Source organism: Aptenodytes patagonicus, chromosome 4 (genome assembly GCF_965638725.1).
Source record: "Aptenodytes patagonicus chromosome 4, bAptPat1.pri.cur, whole genome shotgun sequence".
In the NCBI taxonomy this organism is placed as follows: Eukaryota; Metazoa; Chordata; class Aves; order Sphenisciformes; family Spheniscidae; genus Aptenodytes; species Aptenodytes patagonicus.
Window position 1 is genome coordinate 80,176,661 of NC_134952.1, and position 15,209 is coordinate 80,191,869.

General features: G+C 37.8%; 1 protein-coding gene and 1 long non-coding RNA gene across 6 annotated transcripts in view; one reads left to right on the top strand and one right to left on the bottom strand.

Moving 5' to 3' along the window:
* Window positions 1-15,209, top strand: part of PDE5A (phosphodiesterase 5A) — a 70,437-nt gene that overhangs the window by 20,558 nt on the left and 34,670 nt on the right. For all 5 annotated transcript variants that reach the window (XM_076337291.1, XM_076337292.1, XM_076337295.1 and 2 more), the window contains exons 4-8: window positions 8,092-8,163; window positions 8,732-8,821; window positions 10,056-10,193; window positions 11,511-11,578; window positions 13,699-13,807. In XM_076337291.1, the coding sequence (XP_076193406.1) occupies window positions 8,092-8,163; window positions 8,732-8,821; window positions 10,056-10,193; window positions 11,511-11,578; window positions 13,699-13,807 (477 nt within the window). The remainder of the gene's footprint in view (window positions 1-8,091; window positions 8,164-8,731; window positions 8,822-10,055; window positions 10,194-11,510; window positions 11,579-13,698; window positions 13,808-15,209) is intronic.
* LOC143159841 (uncharacterized) overlaps window positions 10,815-15,209 on the bottom strand; it is a 53,212-nt gene continuing 48,817 nt past the window's right edge. Inside the window, exon 5 of the long non-coding RNA XR_012995230.1 lies at window positions 10,815-10,934. This is a non-coding gene — a long non-coding RNA (uncharacterized LOC143159841). The remainder of the gene's footprint in view (window positions 10,935-15,209) is intronic.

Sequence of the window (15,209 nt, forward strand, 5' to 3'; positions counted from 1 at the left end):
TTGATCATGAAAGATTTTCTCTTCTGGTGATTCTTCTGTAAGAGCAGATAGCTGTATACAGTTACCTAGACATCAGTATGTAAGACTTGCTACTTGGATTCTCGATGTGTATCAGAGAACACATCAAAACCTTCAAAACAGAGTGAATTTTTATCCTCAGTAGTACAAAAGCCACCAATGAAAAGTTAGTATTAGTCAGCTTGTACCCCAGTTACCATGGTTATTTCTTTTGCAAGAGGAAACTGGTATTGCTGGCCGCAGGCTTTAGCTGTAGCTATTAATGCTAACCGTTTCAGTGCTACGGTGCTTATACAGAAATCAGGGTTTTACCACTACTGGCAGAAGATCTAAGGTTGTGGCAGTTCAGCGTTTTGTATCTCAAAAAGCAGCTTTTCATTCCTGATGTGTCCTTAAACCTTTAATTTGTCAGTACCTTCAAATGGTACTGATTTGCCTTCTAGAGCTCCCGTAATAAAGTCAGTAAATGCAGTGGCAACTTTCTTCTGATTTTGTTTGGTCTTGGATTCAGAGACCCAGAAAAAGGACTACAGAAGTTGTTGCAAATAATTATCACCTTGAATTTCTCCATCTGGTTTTGTAGACATTTGTAAACAGTCATTTTGACAAAATTTGACAGAACTGAATAGGGAATGGAAGTCCTTAGCTTAAACCAACTTGTGGAGTTATGCAGAACTGATACAAGACTCAGTACAGCTCTCTAACTGGTTTAGAGTATCTGTAGAATGGATGGTCTCTGATGCACGGAGTCATCACAGCTGCCGTAGAACGTCTACAGGAATGACATAATTTTCTGTTATTTCTGCAGTTTTTTCTTTCAGCTCTGCAAAATAATTTCCATAAAATTCGATTTCAGTTTAATTTCTACTAAAATCTGTAGGATTTTCTCATATGGGTACTTTTAGCTGAATTAACTGAGACCTGTCTCCCAGGCCCTGAGTATGTAAGATTGAACTTCCTACTAATTGGCTAGGGAAATGTTTTATTCTGGCAATGCTCACTCCAATTGTTTAGTTTGTTGTTTACTTGCCGTATCTCCTGTCACTGGGAAGCTCTTCCCAACAAATCAGGGGTGCTACTCTATTTACAACAGCCTTTGAAAAGATCCTGTTGAATTTTATTGTATAAAGTGTGACCAGGCATGTTACTGTTAGCCAGCTAAGTTTTTTTTCTCCCACAGTGAACACTTCAGGTATAACACATGACGGTCACTGCAGTATAGTGTAGATCTAGCCAAGCTAACTTTAAACAAACTAACTCAAGTTCCAGTAGCGGTCTTGCTGCAGGATTATGGAGATCAGTAATTTGCTTCTTGGGTGGATTTTCAGCTTATGCTGAGACATATGTTATAGTAGCTAGACTGCTGGAAATCGTGCAGGCTACTGCTGGCATGAATGATAGAAGAGGATGTGAAAGTTTTGTTGATTAAAAATGAAAGTCTGTAAATACAGTTCTGTCCTCGCCGGATAATGAATCAAACCTCTACAAGAGCAGGAGAGCAAAGTAAGGTTAAAACCACTTAGTCTGTCTTCTCAAGTGGATATGTTCCCATCTTTAAAATGAGATAAAAGTAAGTTTCCCTCTTCCTGTTACCATTCTTTGGCTTAATGTCATTTTTCTTCAGCAGCCAGCAAAGTAAATAAGAAAATATATCTTCTTAGGAAGCAAAATTATATTAATTATATTTTTAAGTCAGCTGAAGTAAGAACCAACTAAAAAGGGCACTGGCTGCCTGTAGAGCTGGAACAGCTTTCACAGAGTTAGGCTTGTAATCTTAATGCGCGAAAAATGGCAGCATGAAACGATCCAGATAAAATTCAGAGCACAGTCATCAGCACTGAAGTCATCAGTCATCATCTACTGGGGAATACTCTAGGTAGCCTGCTACTTTTAGAGGCAGGAGTCAGCTATTGCAAGAAAACAGTAAAAATAAAGCGCTCTGATAGTTAGAAGACATCTCTCCTTGTAATGTGGATCAGGCTTTATTAAATGGGATAACTGGTACAGACTGAGAAGAAAGGTTACAGAACAAGTAGCAGCACTGGAAGATTACCTGTGTTGCCAGCAAGAATACAGTTAGGAAAGCTGTGTTCAGATGTGGTAAAAAAGGTGTGGATATTGACTCAGTAATTGTTGGAGGGTTTTTTTCCCTCCTTTTGGGACTGAAAGTAAGAGAACGATTCCGTCGTCAAAATTGCTTTTTGTCTTCATGGTGTATGTCTATCTTATGTGATCTGAGTGGAAAATAACAAAGTACTTCGTTTCTGATCCAAGGGGAATTTTTCCATCTGACTTTAAAGAAAGCTGGACCACTAAGGTCCTTTACATACAGCTTGTTCCTTCCTGCCAACCCCTTACGTGCTTTCAATACAGCAAACCTGGGTGAAGGCTCTTGTTAGGAACTGCATGACTACTGTAGATATACCTTGTTCTATAATCCCACCTGCCTAGTCAGACTGGGGGTAAAGCTCATGAAAAAGAGTGTGTAGCACTCAACAGCTCACTGGTTACTTCAGGGATTAGGCCATGAACTCACAGGTATCAAAATATAAGCAGATACTAATTACTTCAGTCTTTCCTCTCCCTTAGTCTTGGTTTTCTTCAGTCCAGAATACTACCTTAAGCTTTTCTAGTGGTCATCCCCTTTCATAGCTGTTCTCAACCCCTTTCTTTCCTACTAGTTTTGTCTTGGGTGACCAAGAAATATACAGGATAATTCTCTAGGCATAGTAGGAGAATGACAAGAAATCAAACATACATATCTTTGCTTTATTGCTACAGGACTCAACTTTCAAAAGAGTTCACTTGGTGCCTGCCTGTTAGAGAATTAAAGACACATAAAATATTGTGCCTAAGTAACTTAAAAAACACCTTTTTGTTAGACCAGAACAATACTTTCATGAGCAAGTGTTTGAGTGGACTGTCATTTTTTTACGATATTCTCCAAGCTTTACAGAGAATTAGCTTTATCTCAGATATGTCTTGTTTATTGCCACAAAGATTTCACACTTTTAATGTACCTGTTATCTAAATAAGTTTTCTGTATAGCTGAGCTCAGAGCAGTTAGTCACCTTTGATTCAATTTTTCTGCTGGTGCGAATGTAACTCCCAGCTGGAGATCACAGATCAGGCCTATTGTTATTTCAGATTTGTTTATAGTAAGTTTTAAAAATGAGGATTTGGGTTTCATACTGTGCTTAGTACTCTCTAAAATGCAGGCATATGTTCTTCATGGCCTATAATGCTACCACATGATTTACTTTTGTCCTAATTACATAATTACTTTAGTAACAGGAACAGATCCTCTTGAGTTTCCTACATCTTCTCCTAATTACCTGGTTGCAGGCAAGACTCCAATAGCTGAATAATACCCATCTGAGGTTTTTCTCGTTACTGTCTCTACACCACATTCTACAGAATTTAGTGAAGTTCACTGGAATTTGTACTGATATAAATGAGGCCAGAATTTGGACCAGTTTAATTTTTAAAACTGTTTATTTTGTATGAAAAAATGGCCCATACTACAAAGTTGTCTTTAAAAGCTTAGAATGCCACTGAAACAACAACAACAAAAAAGGTTTGCATGTGCACAAAATTTTTATCATTGTCAAGACAACCATTAATTTTTAGCAGGTTTATTCTCCTCATTACTCCCTCCCTCTTCAGTTAAAACCTTTTATTGAAAGACCTTAACAAAGATCTAAAAATGACCATTTCTCTTGGAACACATGCCTTTGTTAATGTATCAGAAACCTGCAGTGCTAATAAAGGGAGCCTAAATAGTCTTTTTGTTATATTAATATGGTCCTTTTACTGTTTTCTTACAGTTTTTTTAAGCACCACGGACTTTCCTTTCATGGAGGGGATGTATTTACACAGGATGAAAGTACTCACCTTTTGCATGCCTTAAAAAGCCTCTGACAATGAAAGTTGTCTTAGCTCATGCTGGATCAAAACTGAAAAAAATAAAATAAATGAAATAAATACCCACAGTGGGTATGAGAAAAGGCCTAACCATTAATCTCTGCACATGTAGGTTAACATAAAAGCATATTGACTGGTTAAAGGATTTGCTTACTATTCAAAGTCTGCTATAGAAGTATATAAGGCTAGTTGTACATTGTTATTACAGTAAGAAAGTTCACTGGATAAGAAATGTTCTTCACTGAAGCAAATGAGAGGTTGACTGTGGGAAAAACTGGGTTGTATGGAAAGGAGCTGACAGTTAAGCTTTATTTCAGACAGGCATTTTTGAGCCCACAGTTGGCAGTGATTCATGCTGCAGAACAATGACCTTATTTGTAACATCAGTATTTTGGGAAGGCCAGGCTGAGAGATAGTAAATTGTCTTCTTTCCCATTACAAAAATAAAACTGTATGCCTTCCATCAGTTTAGCAATTATAAATTTAATGATTAACAGTTAAGCACAACTTCTTAAACAGGCACACCATGCAGTTTTCTTCTAATATTATTTATCCCAAAAAAGCAAGATGAAAAAAATACCATCATTAACACCTTGCACTGGTCTGACACCACTTGGATCTCAAACAAAGGAAGTTCTTTGCAGCTTTGTCAATCATTTGTTGCAAGTGTGCCAAAAAATCTGAAAAGAATCAAAAGCTTTGCATGTACTTTATGGCTTCTTACCATGTACTCTTTTGTGTTACTGTACTCGGCTAGGTGGGCTTCATCTGTGCTAGCACATTCTAGCCTCTGAGTTTACTGCACAGCAGATTTATTGAGTTTAGCAGAAGATGAGATCCAGCCATTTAAACAGATTACAGTCTAACTGTAAGGAAGTGCAGGGTTTTAGTGAGTGACTTCCAGTTCCTCCCAGTTTCCAGCCTCCCTCTCCTACCTCTTGCTCTGGCACTGCTCCTCTCTTTCAGCTCTGCCTTAACCTAAATCCATTCCGGGTGCTGCTAGTGGCTATTCAGCTTGATACCATAAACTGGGCTTCATTTCTGGGTACCAATATAAGTAATGGCTCAGATATAATTGTCCCCCCCCTCCACTTGGCACCTTCCTCAGAAGGTCGAGTACTTTGGTACATTTCTCATCCATCCTGATAAACAGCATTGGGTTCACCACCTTATAGCTCCCACTCTTGATATCAATTACAGAAACCTGTCATTACTCACTAACAGTCAGAACATTTTTTTTTACTTCACAAATCAAGGAAACTATACTTTCTCCAATTCTTTTAAGCCTAAAGTCAGATTAGTAATAATTTGCAAAGTCTCAAAAGGAGTGGAAACATACTGAATTATATTAGGGAAAGGCTAAGGTCTTGAAATCCTATAATCTAGGAAATGTTTATGCATCAGGGAGAAACATTTTTAGTAATGTGTAGTATAATAATAAAAATAAATAACCTTTTTTAATGGATTGACAAAATATTTGAGTTAGAAAACCTCTCATTTTCACCTTATTGACAGTGAGAGTCAGAAGTATCTCAACTGAAATTAACCTGTTTCTCCTTCTGAAAGCCTTCCAATTTTAGTGTGCTGTGAAATTACGTGGTTAATTTATGACTCAGAAGAGTAGAAGCATGGAAGTACAAGGGTAAGCACAGAATCCAGAAGAAGTGTAAACTAGTTTATGGGGCAGAATGGTCACTGCCAGTACACAGCTTGAGTAACTGCAGTGGGGAATCTACAGAAATACTATCCCAGTGAATTAATTTTTAAAGAAATGTTCGCTTTCTCTTCATACTGACTTGTATGAAGGTCACTCTAAATTCTGTTGTTTTCTTTGGGCTCTGAAAAACAGATCTAAGTTACCAGAGAAAACTTCTATGTTGAGTATGTAAGAGTAAGTCCAAAGCAACCACCCAATTTCATTTCCCCCCCAGATGTCAGAGTTAGAGCCTGCATTAGAAACTGGAATCAGTACTAAGCAAAGGTCTGAATTCCACTTCCATTTTTATAAGGAGTTCTGTTTGCAGGGCAGATTGGTTTCCTGGGAGGCTCTCGCCAGCATGCAGAATTGAACTCCACAAAGACTGGCAGTAACAAAAGCCTCATGCTTAAACAGCTGTGTTGTTCTCTCACATTCATTTTACATTTTTTTTAAATCTAAACCAACATCCTGTATCGAGAAATCATGTTTATTGGCTAACTATCCTCTATGTAGAAAGTTAGAAAAGTACCAGTAGCTTGGACTTTGACTGTCCATAAAGGGACTGTTTTCTATTTTGTAAGAAATCATATTTTAATCTCCCAGTTCATGGAATTATGTCCAGAAACTTGAAATCAGATTTTACCACTGATTATTTCTATACTAAAAAAGCATCATCTGAAATTTAACATAACTTAGATGGAATTTTATAAGAATAAAACTAGATGCGTAGTCTGGCTCGGTTTATTGTTACACGGATGCCATCTTCTTCCACTTAAATCCAAAAGGAGACAAGCCAACAAAGGAAGTAAATGGAACTGGTCTGTTGATGTCTTTATTTCATAAATCATAGTAGTTTTTTTCTAGTTCAGGTAAACCTTCCTTGTTACTATCTCTGCACTGATTTACTTATGTGGGCAGCCTTCATTTATGAAGCTTCTTGGCTGGTGATCTTAATACATAGTCCATTTGAAAGCTAGGATTCAAGCCATGTGCCAAGAGCAGAAAGAACTACTTAACGGAAAGCCTTTAACGTTGATCAGGCCATATGGGTTTGCTTCTTAGGTCCATCACAGATGTCCTGCAGGACCTGTGAATGACTTTTTACCCTTTGCTTAGCTTCCTTACCTGTAAACCAGGATTCTTCCCTACCTTCTGAGTTGCTCTATAGGGAAAATAATTAAAAATGGTGAGATACCAGCATATCTTGGCAAGAAGAACAGTCTAACTACCAGCTGAAGCATAACGTATCTCTTCTCAGTGTTGGTTTAATGGGGTCTCAATAAAAGCCTACCTTTAAAAACGTACTAAGTTTGAGTAACAAACTTGAGTCTGGCAGGAATACCACCTCTGTATACTATTTTTCAATCAGATTCAGAGAGATACAAAATGCAAAAAGATCACTGTAGCCAAACTCTAGATCCAGTAAGGAGGCTATGTTTTGGAAATTTTGTCAGAGCTAGCAAGAAGGGTATTTTCTACGCTTACAAGCAGATGAACTTTAGAGAGAGCTGTTGCGTGGTCTGGCTTATGACTGCAGAAGCGTTGTCGTGGTTTAACCTCAGGCGGCAACTGAGCCCCACACAGCCGCTCACTCACTCTCCCCTCCCTAGTGGGATGGGGGAGAGAATCGGAAGAGTAAAAGTGAGAAAACTCACGGGTTGAGATAAGAACAGTTTAATAATTGAAATAAAGTAAAATAGTAATGATAATGATAATGATAATAATAATAATAATAATAATAATAATAAAAGAATATACAAAGCAAGTGATGCACGATGCAATTGCTCACCACCCATCTACCGATGCCCAGCCAGTCCCCGAGCAGAGGCCCCCCCCTGGCCAGCTTTCCCCAGTTTATGTACTGAGCATGACGTCCCACGGTATGGAATGTCCCTTTGGCCAGTTGGGGTCAGCTGTCCTGGCCGTGCCCCCTCCCAGCTTCTTGTGCACCTCCAGCCTGCTCAGTCGGTAGAGCATGGGAAGCTGAAAAGTCCTTGGCTAGTGTAAGCACTGCTCAGCAACAACTAAAACATCGGTGTGTTATCAACATTGTTCTCACCCTAAATCCAAAACACAGCACTGTACCAGCTACTAGGAAGGAAATTAACTCTATCCCTGCCGAAACCAGGACAAGTGTAAACTGTTACTGTCTTTCTGGGAGATGATTGTTCCAGTTTATAGAATCAATTTTGGATCAAATCAACCCCTCTTCATAAGAGCATCCAGGACTCATGCCACTTTTTTTTTTTTTGATATTTCAGGTTCATTGTCAGCTATTTGTAATATGAATACACTAGGAAAAAACAGGCTTAAATATCTTCTGTTATCCAAAGGTCAACCAAATGAATACCTGTAATGGTCATTTATTATCTTCTATAAATATGTCTAGAAGCAGAATCCAATGACAGACTCCTAAAAATTACCTAATTACTCCATTTTGAATACACTAGGTTGTTGGTGTGGCTCAAGCAATCAATAAGAAATCTGGAATTGGTGGCACTTTCACTGAACAAGATGAAAAGGTATAAAAGCTGGACATTTATGTCTCTTCTATTTTCATAGGGGAACGGGAGATGGATATGTTATTACTTTTCATGCTGATCAGAAATTTTAAAGTTATTAAAAATTAAACAGCTCTGAAAAAGTAAAAATTCCTGGTAATACTGCAAATTTCTTTCTTTATGAAGCCATGAGAAATGTGGATGTAGAATAGTTTAATTTCTGGATCAGCATGGTATCATCTCATACATCTCTGAAACACAGGCTTACTCTACTGAAATGCACTGTAAAACAGTTTCATAACTTTTGATATCATTTTTTATTAATTGGTTCTAACTCTCCTGGCATCCCCAACAAACATATTTTGAATATTAAAATTTGTGTAGTGATCCTTTTTAGAATACTGTATCACTTCCCAATATAGCAATAACTGGGAAAAAACCCAAACCTGAATGGTTGCCAAAAATAACTTAAAAATATCAATTAATACTTCAAAGTGAAAACAAAAAATTGCAGTAGCTTATCTTTGAATAGAGGTAAGATGCTGTGAGACATTATCTTCATGAGGTGTTGATGTTCATTTGTCCTCAGGATTTTGCCGCGTATTTGGCATTTTGTGGAATTGTTCTTCACAACGCTCAATTGTATGAGACATCTTTGCTTGAGAACAGGCGTAATCAGGTATGGTCAACAGGTTTGTCCCAAGAATACAGAAATTACGATGGTTAGCTAGTAATCAGTGCCTGCTCCTGATATTTCTCATATGGTAGTTATTCCTTGGCTATTTTTAATTACTCTAATTGAATGCTGTGTATCTCTGATAAAGCTCTAACTAAGTGCACTGAGAAGTAGCTGGGCACATTCCAGCCTGGGCTGCGAGAAGCGGACCGTCTAGGGCAAGAAGGTAAAGCTACATGTCAGGAAATTCATTCCATGTCAATATACTCGTTATTGCCTGAAGTTACCATGTGGCTCACTGTACATATTATACAACCAGAGGTGTACATACTCCAGAAATTTCAGATAGAATTATCCCTACAGAACGGTAGAGGTATACAGATTTCTCTTTTAGTCTACTACAACTATAAATAGTCACTAAACATATTTTCAGTAATGACCAGATGGAAAACTGAATTTCCTTCTGATTAATGTAACTGTGTTTTGCAGCCATCTTTATAACTGATGGGTTATTAATGCCATGGCCTTTATGGGTGAATATGTCTGCCATATATGGTATGAAAAGATTTTGGAGAAACAACTAGGCAGCAGTTGTTTTAAAAATTTTCTGGTAGGTCTGAGTTTCCAAGTGACTATCAGTGTTTGTAAATTGGTACAAATTTGGAAAATCTTTTCAAATTGGCTCCATGCTTCTTGTGAGGAAAAAAGGAATATAATACGAGCACATCTGAGCAGCTAAGTCCTTCAGCAGCAGCTTTGAAATACAGCAGACTATCTAAATTATGTTTTCACCAAATGAGTTCATTAGGATCTGTTAGAATTATAAGAGTTAATAATTGTGTTCAAAAGTCTTAAGAAATGTAAATATCACTGTTTTTAGAATGCACACAGGAGCCATAGGAAACTATTAGGTTTCCTAAGGACAAATAACTGTGTGCTGTCTGGATTTCTCAGGTTTCATTTGATGAACTGTTAATGCATAAATCTATTCTGTCTCTCTGACCGAAAACATCAGACAGCTAACTATGCTATTTATTTCTTCCATCAAAAGTGTCAAACTGGCTATTGTTTACTGTTACCTTGCAGTCTGTGTGAGAGCCAAAACTTAATTTTGGTCACAGACATACATGTTGACTTCCTTGATTCAGGGAAGAGAAGAAGAATCAAAGACAGTAGTAATAATAATTATTGCTTAAATCACAATTAGTCAAAATTTCACAAAAGACCTTCTCCCCAGGTGCTTCTTGATCTTGCCAGCCTGATTTTTGAAGAGCAGCAGTCTTTGGAAGTAATTCTGAAGAAGATAGCTGCCACTATAATATCCTTCATGCAAGTGCAGAGATGTACCATCTTCATAGTGGATGAAGATTGTACTGTGAGTATGTTTTTTTCTAAAGGCAGAAGTGTTTATTCCCCGGGAGCAGTGTGGGCTTCCCTCCATTCTGACTCAATAGTATTTCAAACCCATAGTATGCTCTGTCACCTTTTTGTCCTCTGCCTTTTCTTTTACGGCATCTACTCAGGTTAGGTGTTGACTTGGGCGGCTTCGGTCTTTGTGTAGGCTAGACTGCCATTTTATGCAGCCATTTTGCATTACCTGTTGGCAAACTATGGCTCTAAGCTCTCTCCTATGGCATAGATCTTGCATGTTGAACTCTTTCATAACTCATTTTCTTGGCTACTGATGTAGCATGGAAAAAAGGAAAAGGCTGGGAGAAAAACAATGTGGCCTTTGCTTCCTGCGCAGAATCAGTTTTGATGGCACTTTTTATTTCTTGAGTATATCTAAGCAGGGAGTATCTAAACAAGGTATCTAAACAGAATCATGGCCTGTCCCAAGATCCTGGCTCACTGAAGCAAAGCACAACTCCTTGCCAATCTGCCCACCTGTATTTCCTTCCTGTTGAAAACAGGCTGCAGAACAAGAAGCAGGATATGCATGCCTCAGTCTTGTACTGGCATTGCTAGTTTTACCTTTATTACTCGTTATAGATACGGGGGTACCAAGATCTGGAAGTGAGGAAGCATTTCCAGGTTCTGTAGCACAGAAATAACACACAGCACTTGTGATCATCTGCCACAATCCCATCTCTCACTGTATTTAGAAGAGTCACTCCTGCACACAAGAATACAGAAGAGGAATTTACACAATTTTTGTATTCACATATTCACACTGTCCTTGCAAGTTAGATAAACTCCAGCACCTAGTTTGCAGTCTGTAGTTTGAATCTTTAGTACAGAGAGAATCTAATTTCTCTCTACATTTAGGCTTCTCAGCTGTTAAAAAAGGCTGCATGAAAAGCAACACAGAGATCAGTCAGTATGTTCAAAAGGTTTTGATGTCCTCACCCGTCCAATCAAAGCAGGTCTAGAATTGGATGAATGTTAAAATAAAGTAGTTCTGTGCTGACAGATAAATTTGGCACAGCTTGTAAATACTGGCATTTCTTCTCAGAGCGATCAGTAGCGATTCAAGACACTTCAATGATATTTAAAGTTGTATGAAAAGATATTTTTGTGGTAGGACCCTGTACGCTTGCTGCTAGAAGTGAAATTAAGTTAAATAATATTACACTTGTCTTTATTACAGAATAGGTTTTGATAACTGCAACAAGCTTTTCATGACTACTACTATTCTAACTTACGACAACCTTATACACCTATATATTAAAATATCCTCTTGGTTTTCCAGGATTCATTTTCTAGTGTGTTTCACATGGAATCTGAGGAATTAGAAGACTCAGCTGAAAATCTGAAGAGGTAAAACAATGAATTCGAACTTCTGCTCATCCCAGGAGAACGTGGAAGAAACTATTTCCACTGGGTACCATGTATTACTGCTATTTTTATAGAACAGGTTTTGCCCTGAAATGTACATAGACAAACTCTATTGCCTTAAAAGGTCACACTGAGGAGAGTAGGGCCTGATCTCTTCACTTTGTCAGGTCTAAGTACATAGTTGTATCACAAGGCTAAGCTATGGAAAGGTACAAAATGTGAGAAGTAAAAATCTAAGTTGGTGGGCTGCTCTACAACTGATCTGTAAGAAATCTGCGTAGATGACTGTTGTAGAGTAGACATATCCACATTAGTAGATACTAATCCTATCTATGATTTTAATTAATTATTTTAATCTTTATTCTTTTCATATTTCATAGATAGGGAAGCTGACTCAAAGAACATGACTGACTAAATCAGGAATAAGGTCCTAAAGTTCTAACTTTCAGTCATCTTTGAGAAACCATGAAGAAGTTCAACTCGGAGGAAGGGAAAGATGTAAAAATAGTTGGATTAAAATACCCAGATTAAATAGTTTCCAAATTTAGTCTGAACCTCTGTATTGAAGTTTGAAAATTACTGTCTCCATTACCTTTCTCTGTCATCAGAAACAGTTGTTTCAAATAATGTCAAAAGAGTGAGACACAGTTGTATATAAAATGCACTACTACAGATACAGTGTGCAGAGAGAAAATGGAGATTTCTGTACCCCTTTAATCTTTTCTGCAGTGAACATTTATTATATTAAATTTAATTCCATATATTAGAAAATTATGTCCAAAGTGTGTGGCTTGAGCAACTAAAAACTGTTGAGCTGTATTATGATTTTAGACAATGTACAACCAGAAAGTACAGAGGTACCACAGGCTAGTAAGATCACAGGGTGAAAGAGAAAGTTCCTGTTTACTTCCTCTTCTACACTATAAGAATGGTAAAGAGAATTTACCCTTCCTATTCATTATCCCTTTCATGGTTACTAGTTAATGGACTCAAAACGTAATTTACTGCTTGCATGGGCCATCAGTAAATTATTTCTCATAACTGATAGGGAAGGGATCTCAGAGGCTTAATTGCATATCTGAATCTTGTTCATGAGACGGCACAATTAAATGCCAAGGACTGTACTATGAGTCAACCATTGGAGTTAGAACTTCTGCTGTGCTTGAAGGGCGCGATTTTGGGCAATAGCAGAAATATAATGACATGGATTAGATGGGAAGTATTACTTTACATAATAAAATTTCAGGCTTATTGTGTAATCAAGGACCCTGAATCAAACCCCAAATCAGACTGGTTTTCAGAATTGTGGGGCATTGCCTTGTATAACCAAGTTTGTGAAATAACAAAAGAATAATTCCCTGCCTCCAGCACCGTGAACATCCTTACACCAGGATAACTAAAGTCAAGTCAAATGTCGGAGGGAAACTACAGGAGCTTGATGAGAATAGGTTTATTATTAGGACATACGTCCTCCGCCAAAGCAGGCAAAGGGTCCAAGGGAATTGAAATGCCTTAATTAAATACATCGTGGCTAAAAAAGTAGGAGATGATTGATTTCATAATTTTATGTCCTGATTTGGAATAAACAGTTCTATTTCAGTAACAGAATCCCCATGCAACTGATTGTGCCTTTACTTTTAAAACAAATTTGAAATGAACTTAGAAGCAGAAAATTCACAGATGTTACCTGCTGCACTCCGTTTAAAGAAGATGTGAATTTCATCCAGTATTGATTTTTTCAAGTGTGTCAGATTTGTGAATGGAGTTTGTTTTCAAAAAGTTCTGTTTATTTTAATATAAACCCAGTTGTTCATTCTTTATCCTTCACCTCCATAAACTGTACTGATTTGTTTATTTCTTAAGTTTGGTGTTCAGTGTTAACGTTGTTGAATGTTAAAGAAATGGTGGAACATATAAATCAATCCAGTCTGCCGTTTTGTGATGATAGCTGGATTAGGATACAGGATTTGAACTCAACTCCATTATATATCTATTGGTTATAGCCTTTCCTCATACAGGAAAGATATTACAATTACGTGCTTTGCATAATGAAATGACCCATTTTCATACTAAGCACATAATAATAATGTTATATCCTTCAGGGACTATGATACAAACAAAATCAATTATATGTATGCTCAGTATGTCAAGAATACGATGGAGCCTCTTAACATCCCAGATGTCTGCAAAGACAGAAGATTTCCCTGGACAGTAAGTAAAATAAGCTTAGATTTGAAATTCAGAAATGGAAAATGTTTTTCTGTTTACCTTTCAAACCTTTTTTGGTTTCCCCTTATTATTTCTATTCATTTAGTGGCCACAGTTAGAATTACGCAAATGCAAAGGAAGGTGCATTTGCTTGATAAAATTCATTATCAGTGAAGAAATGGTACAATACTCACACAGCGAGCTGGGTGGCCAGGGGAGGGATTTAGCCCTACAGCCATTATTAAAAAAGCCTAATATTAATTTGTCGATAAACAGACAGTGCGATGTGGAGAGCTTGCAATATGTTCTGTGGAAAACATTTCAGTGAAGAACCGTTGGAGGTTTTCACAGTAATCCTCGGTAGTTTCCTGTGAGTGTTGGGAGGCTCTCAGAAGGTCCTTCCCTTTTATCCTCTCCTTTCCCTTCTTGTTCTGGCAAAGATTAATATTACAGATGCAAGTTCTTTGCTGTTTTGGAGAAGGAACAACTTCACTTTTCTTTGGGAGTTTTTGCTTCATGCTTCCTCAAGTGTGAGCTTGTGGTATGGTGTACTACTGAACACACAGATACTGGAGAGTTAGGAGGGAAGGTCACTTGGCAAGACTCAGATTGCAGTCAGGTTACCTTCAAAGTCATCATCAACAAAAAGCAAACTTGTAATTCTGTATTTTCCTGTCAATGCAGAAATTAGAAAGATGTCTGCTCTTATTATATTTGAGCCTGTTGGCTAGAGGGGCTCAGGGAGAGGGTAATAAGAGGGAGAGGAGTTACTATGATCAGCAGATAGCTTTTTACCAAACTCTTTGTTCTGAGATGCACAACGAAAAGGTCAGAAAATACAGTGTTCATTGTGATTGTTCCCGTAAGTGGAAAGAAGGGACAGGCTCATGGTGGGGAGCTGTGTTGCTTCCCTTTTTCTCTGTGCAAGGTTTCATGGATGTTTTGGAGTGGGTTTCTATGAAGGACTGAGCAACACAGCAACTGAGTGCTCACCACTTTGCAGTACAGGGCCCAAAGCTATCTTAACTGCAGGAGTGGAAGTAAAAACAGAATTGGACGGATATACTGTATTAGGTCAATAAAGAAAGAGGTGATTATTTTGAAGACATTTTAAAATAAAATTAATACCTTGAGAGTCATCCAAACAATTGTTTGTCTGAAACAGGCCTTTCACTCTGTCAGCAGGGTTAGAATTCTTTTGCATTTTTGCCTGGAATCTAGATGACTTACACCTTATGCATGTAAAAGAAGCTCATAAAAAGAAAATAATAGTACTGCGAGAAGGAATTTTGGATAATGTTTTTCAACGCACAGTGGCTGCATCTCCACCACTGTGTAGGAGCAGTCTCAAGGCAGGGCTGTAGGCTAAGTGTTTTGAAATCTGACAAACCCTGACATGAGGGAA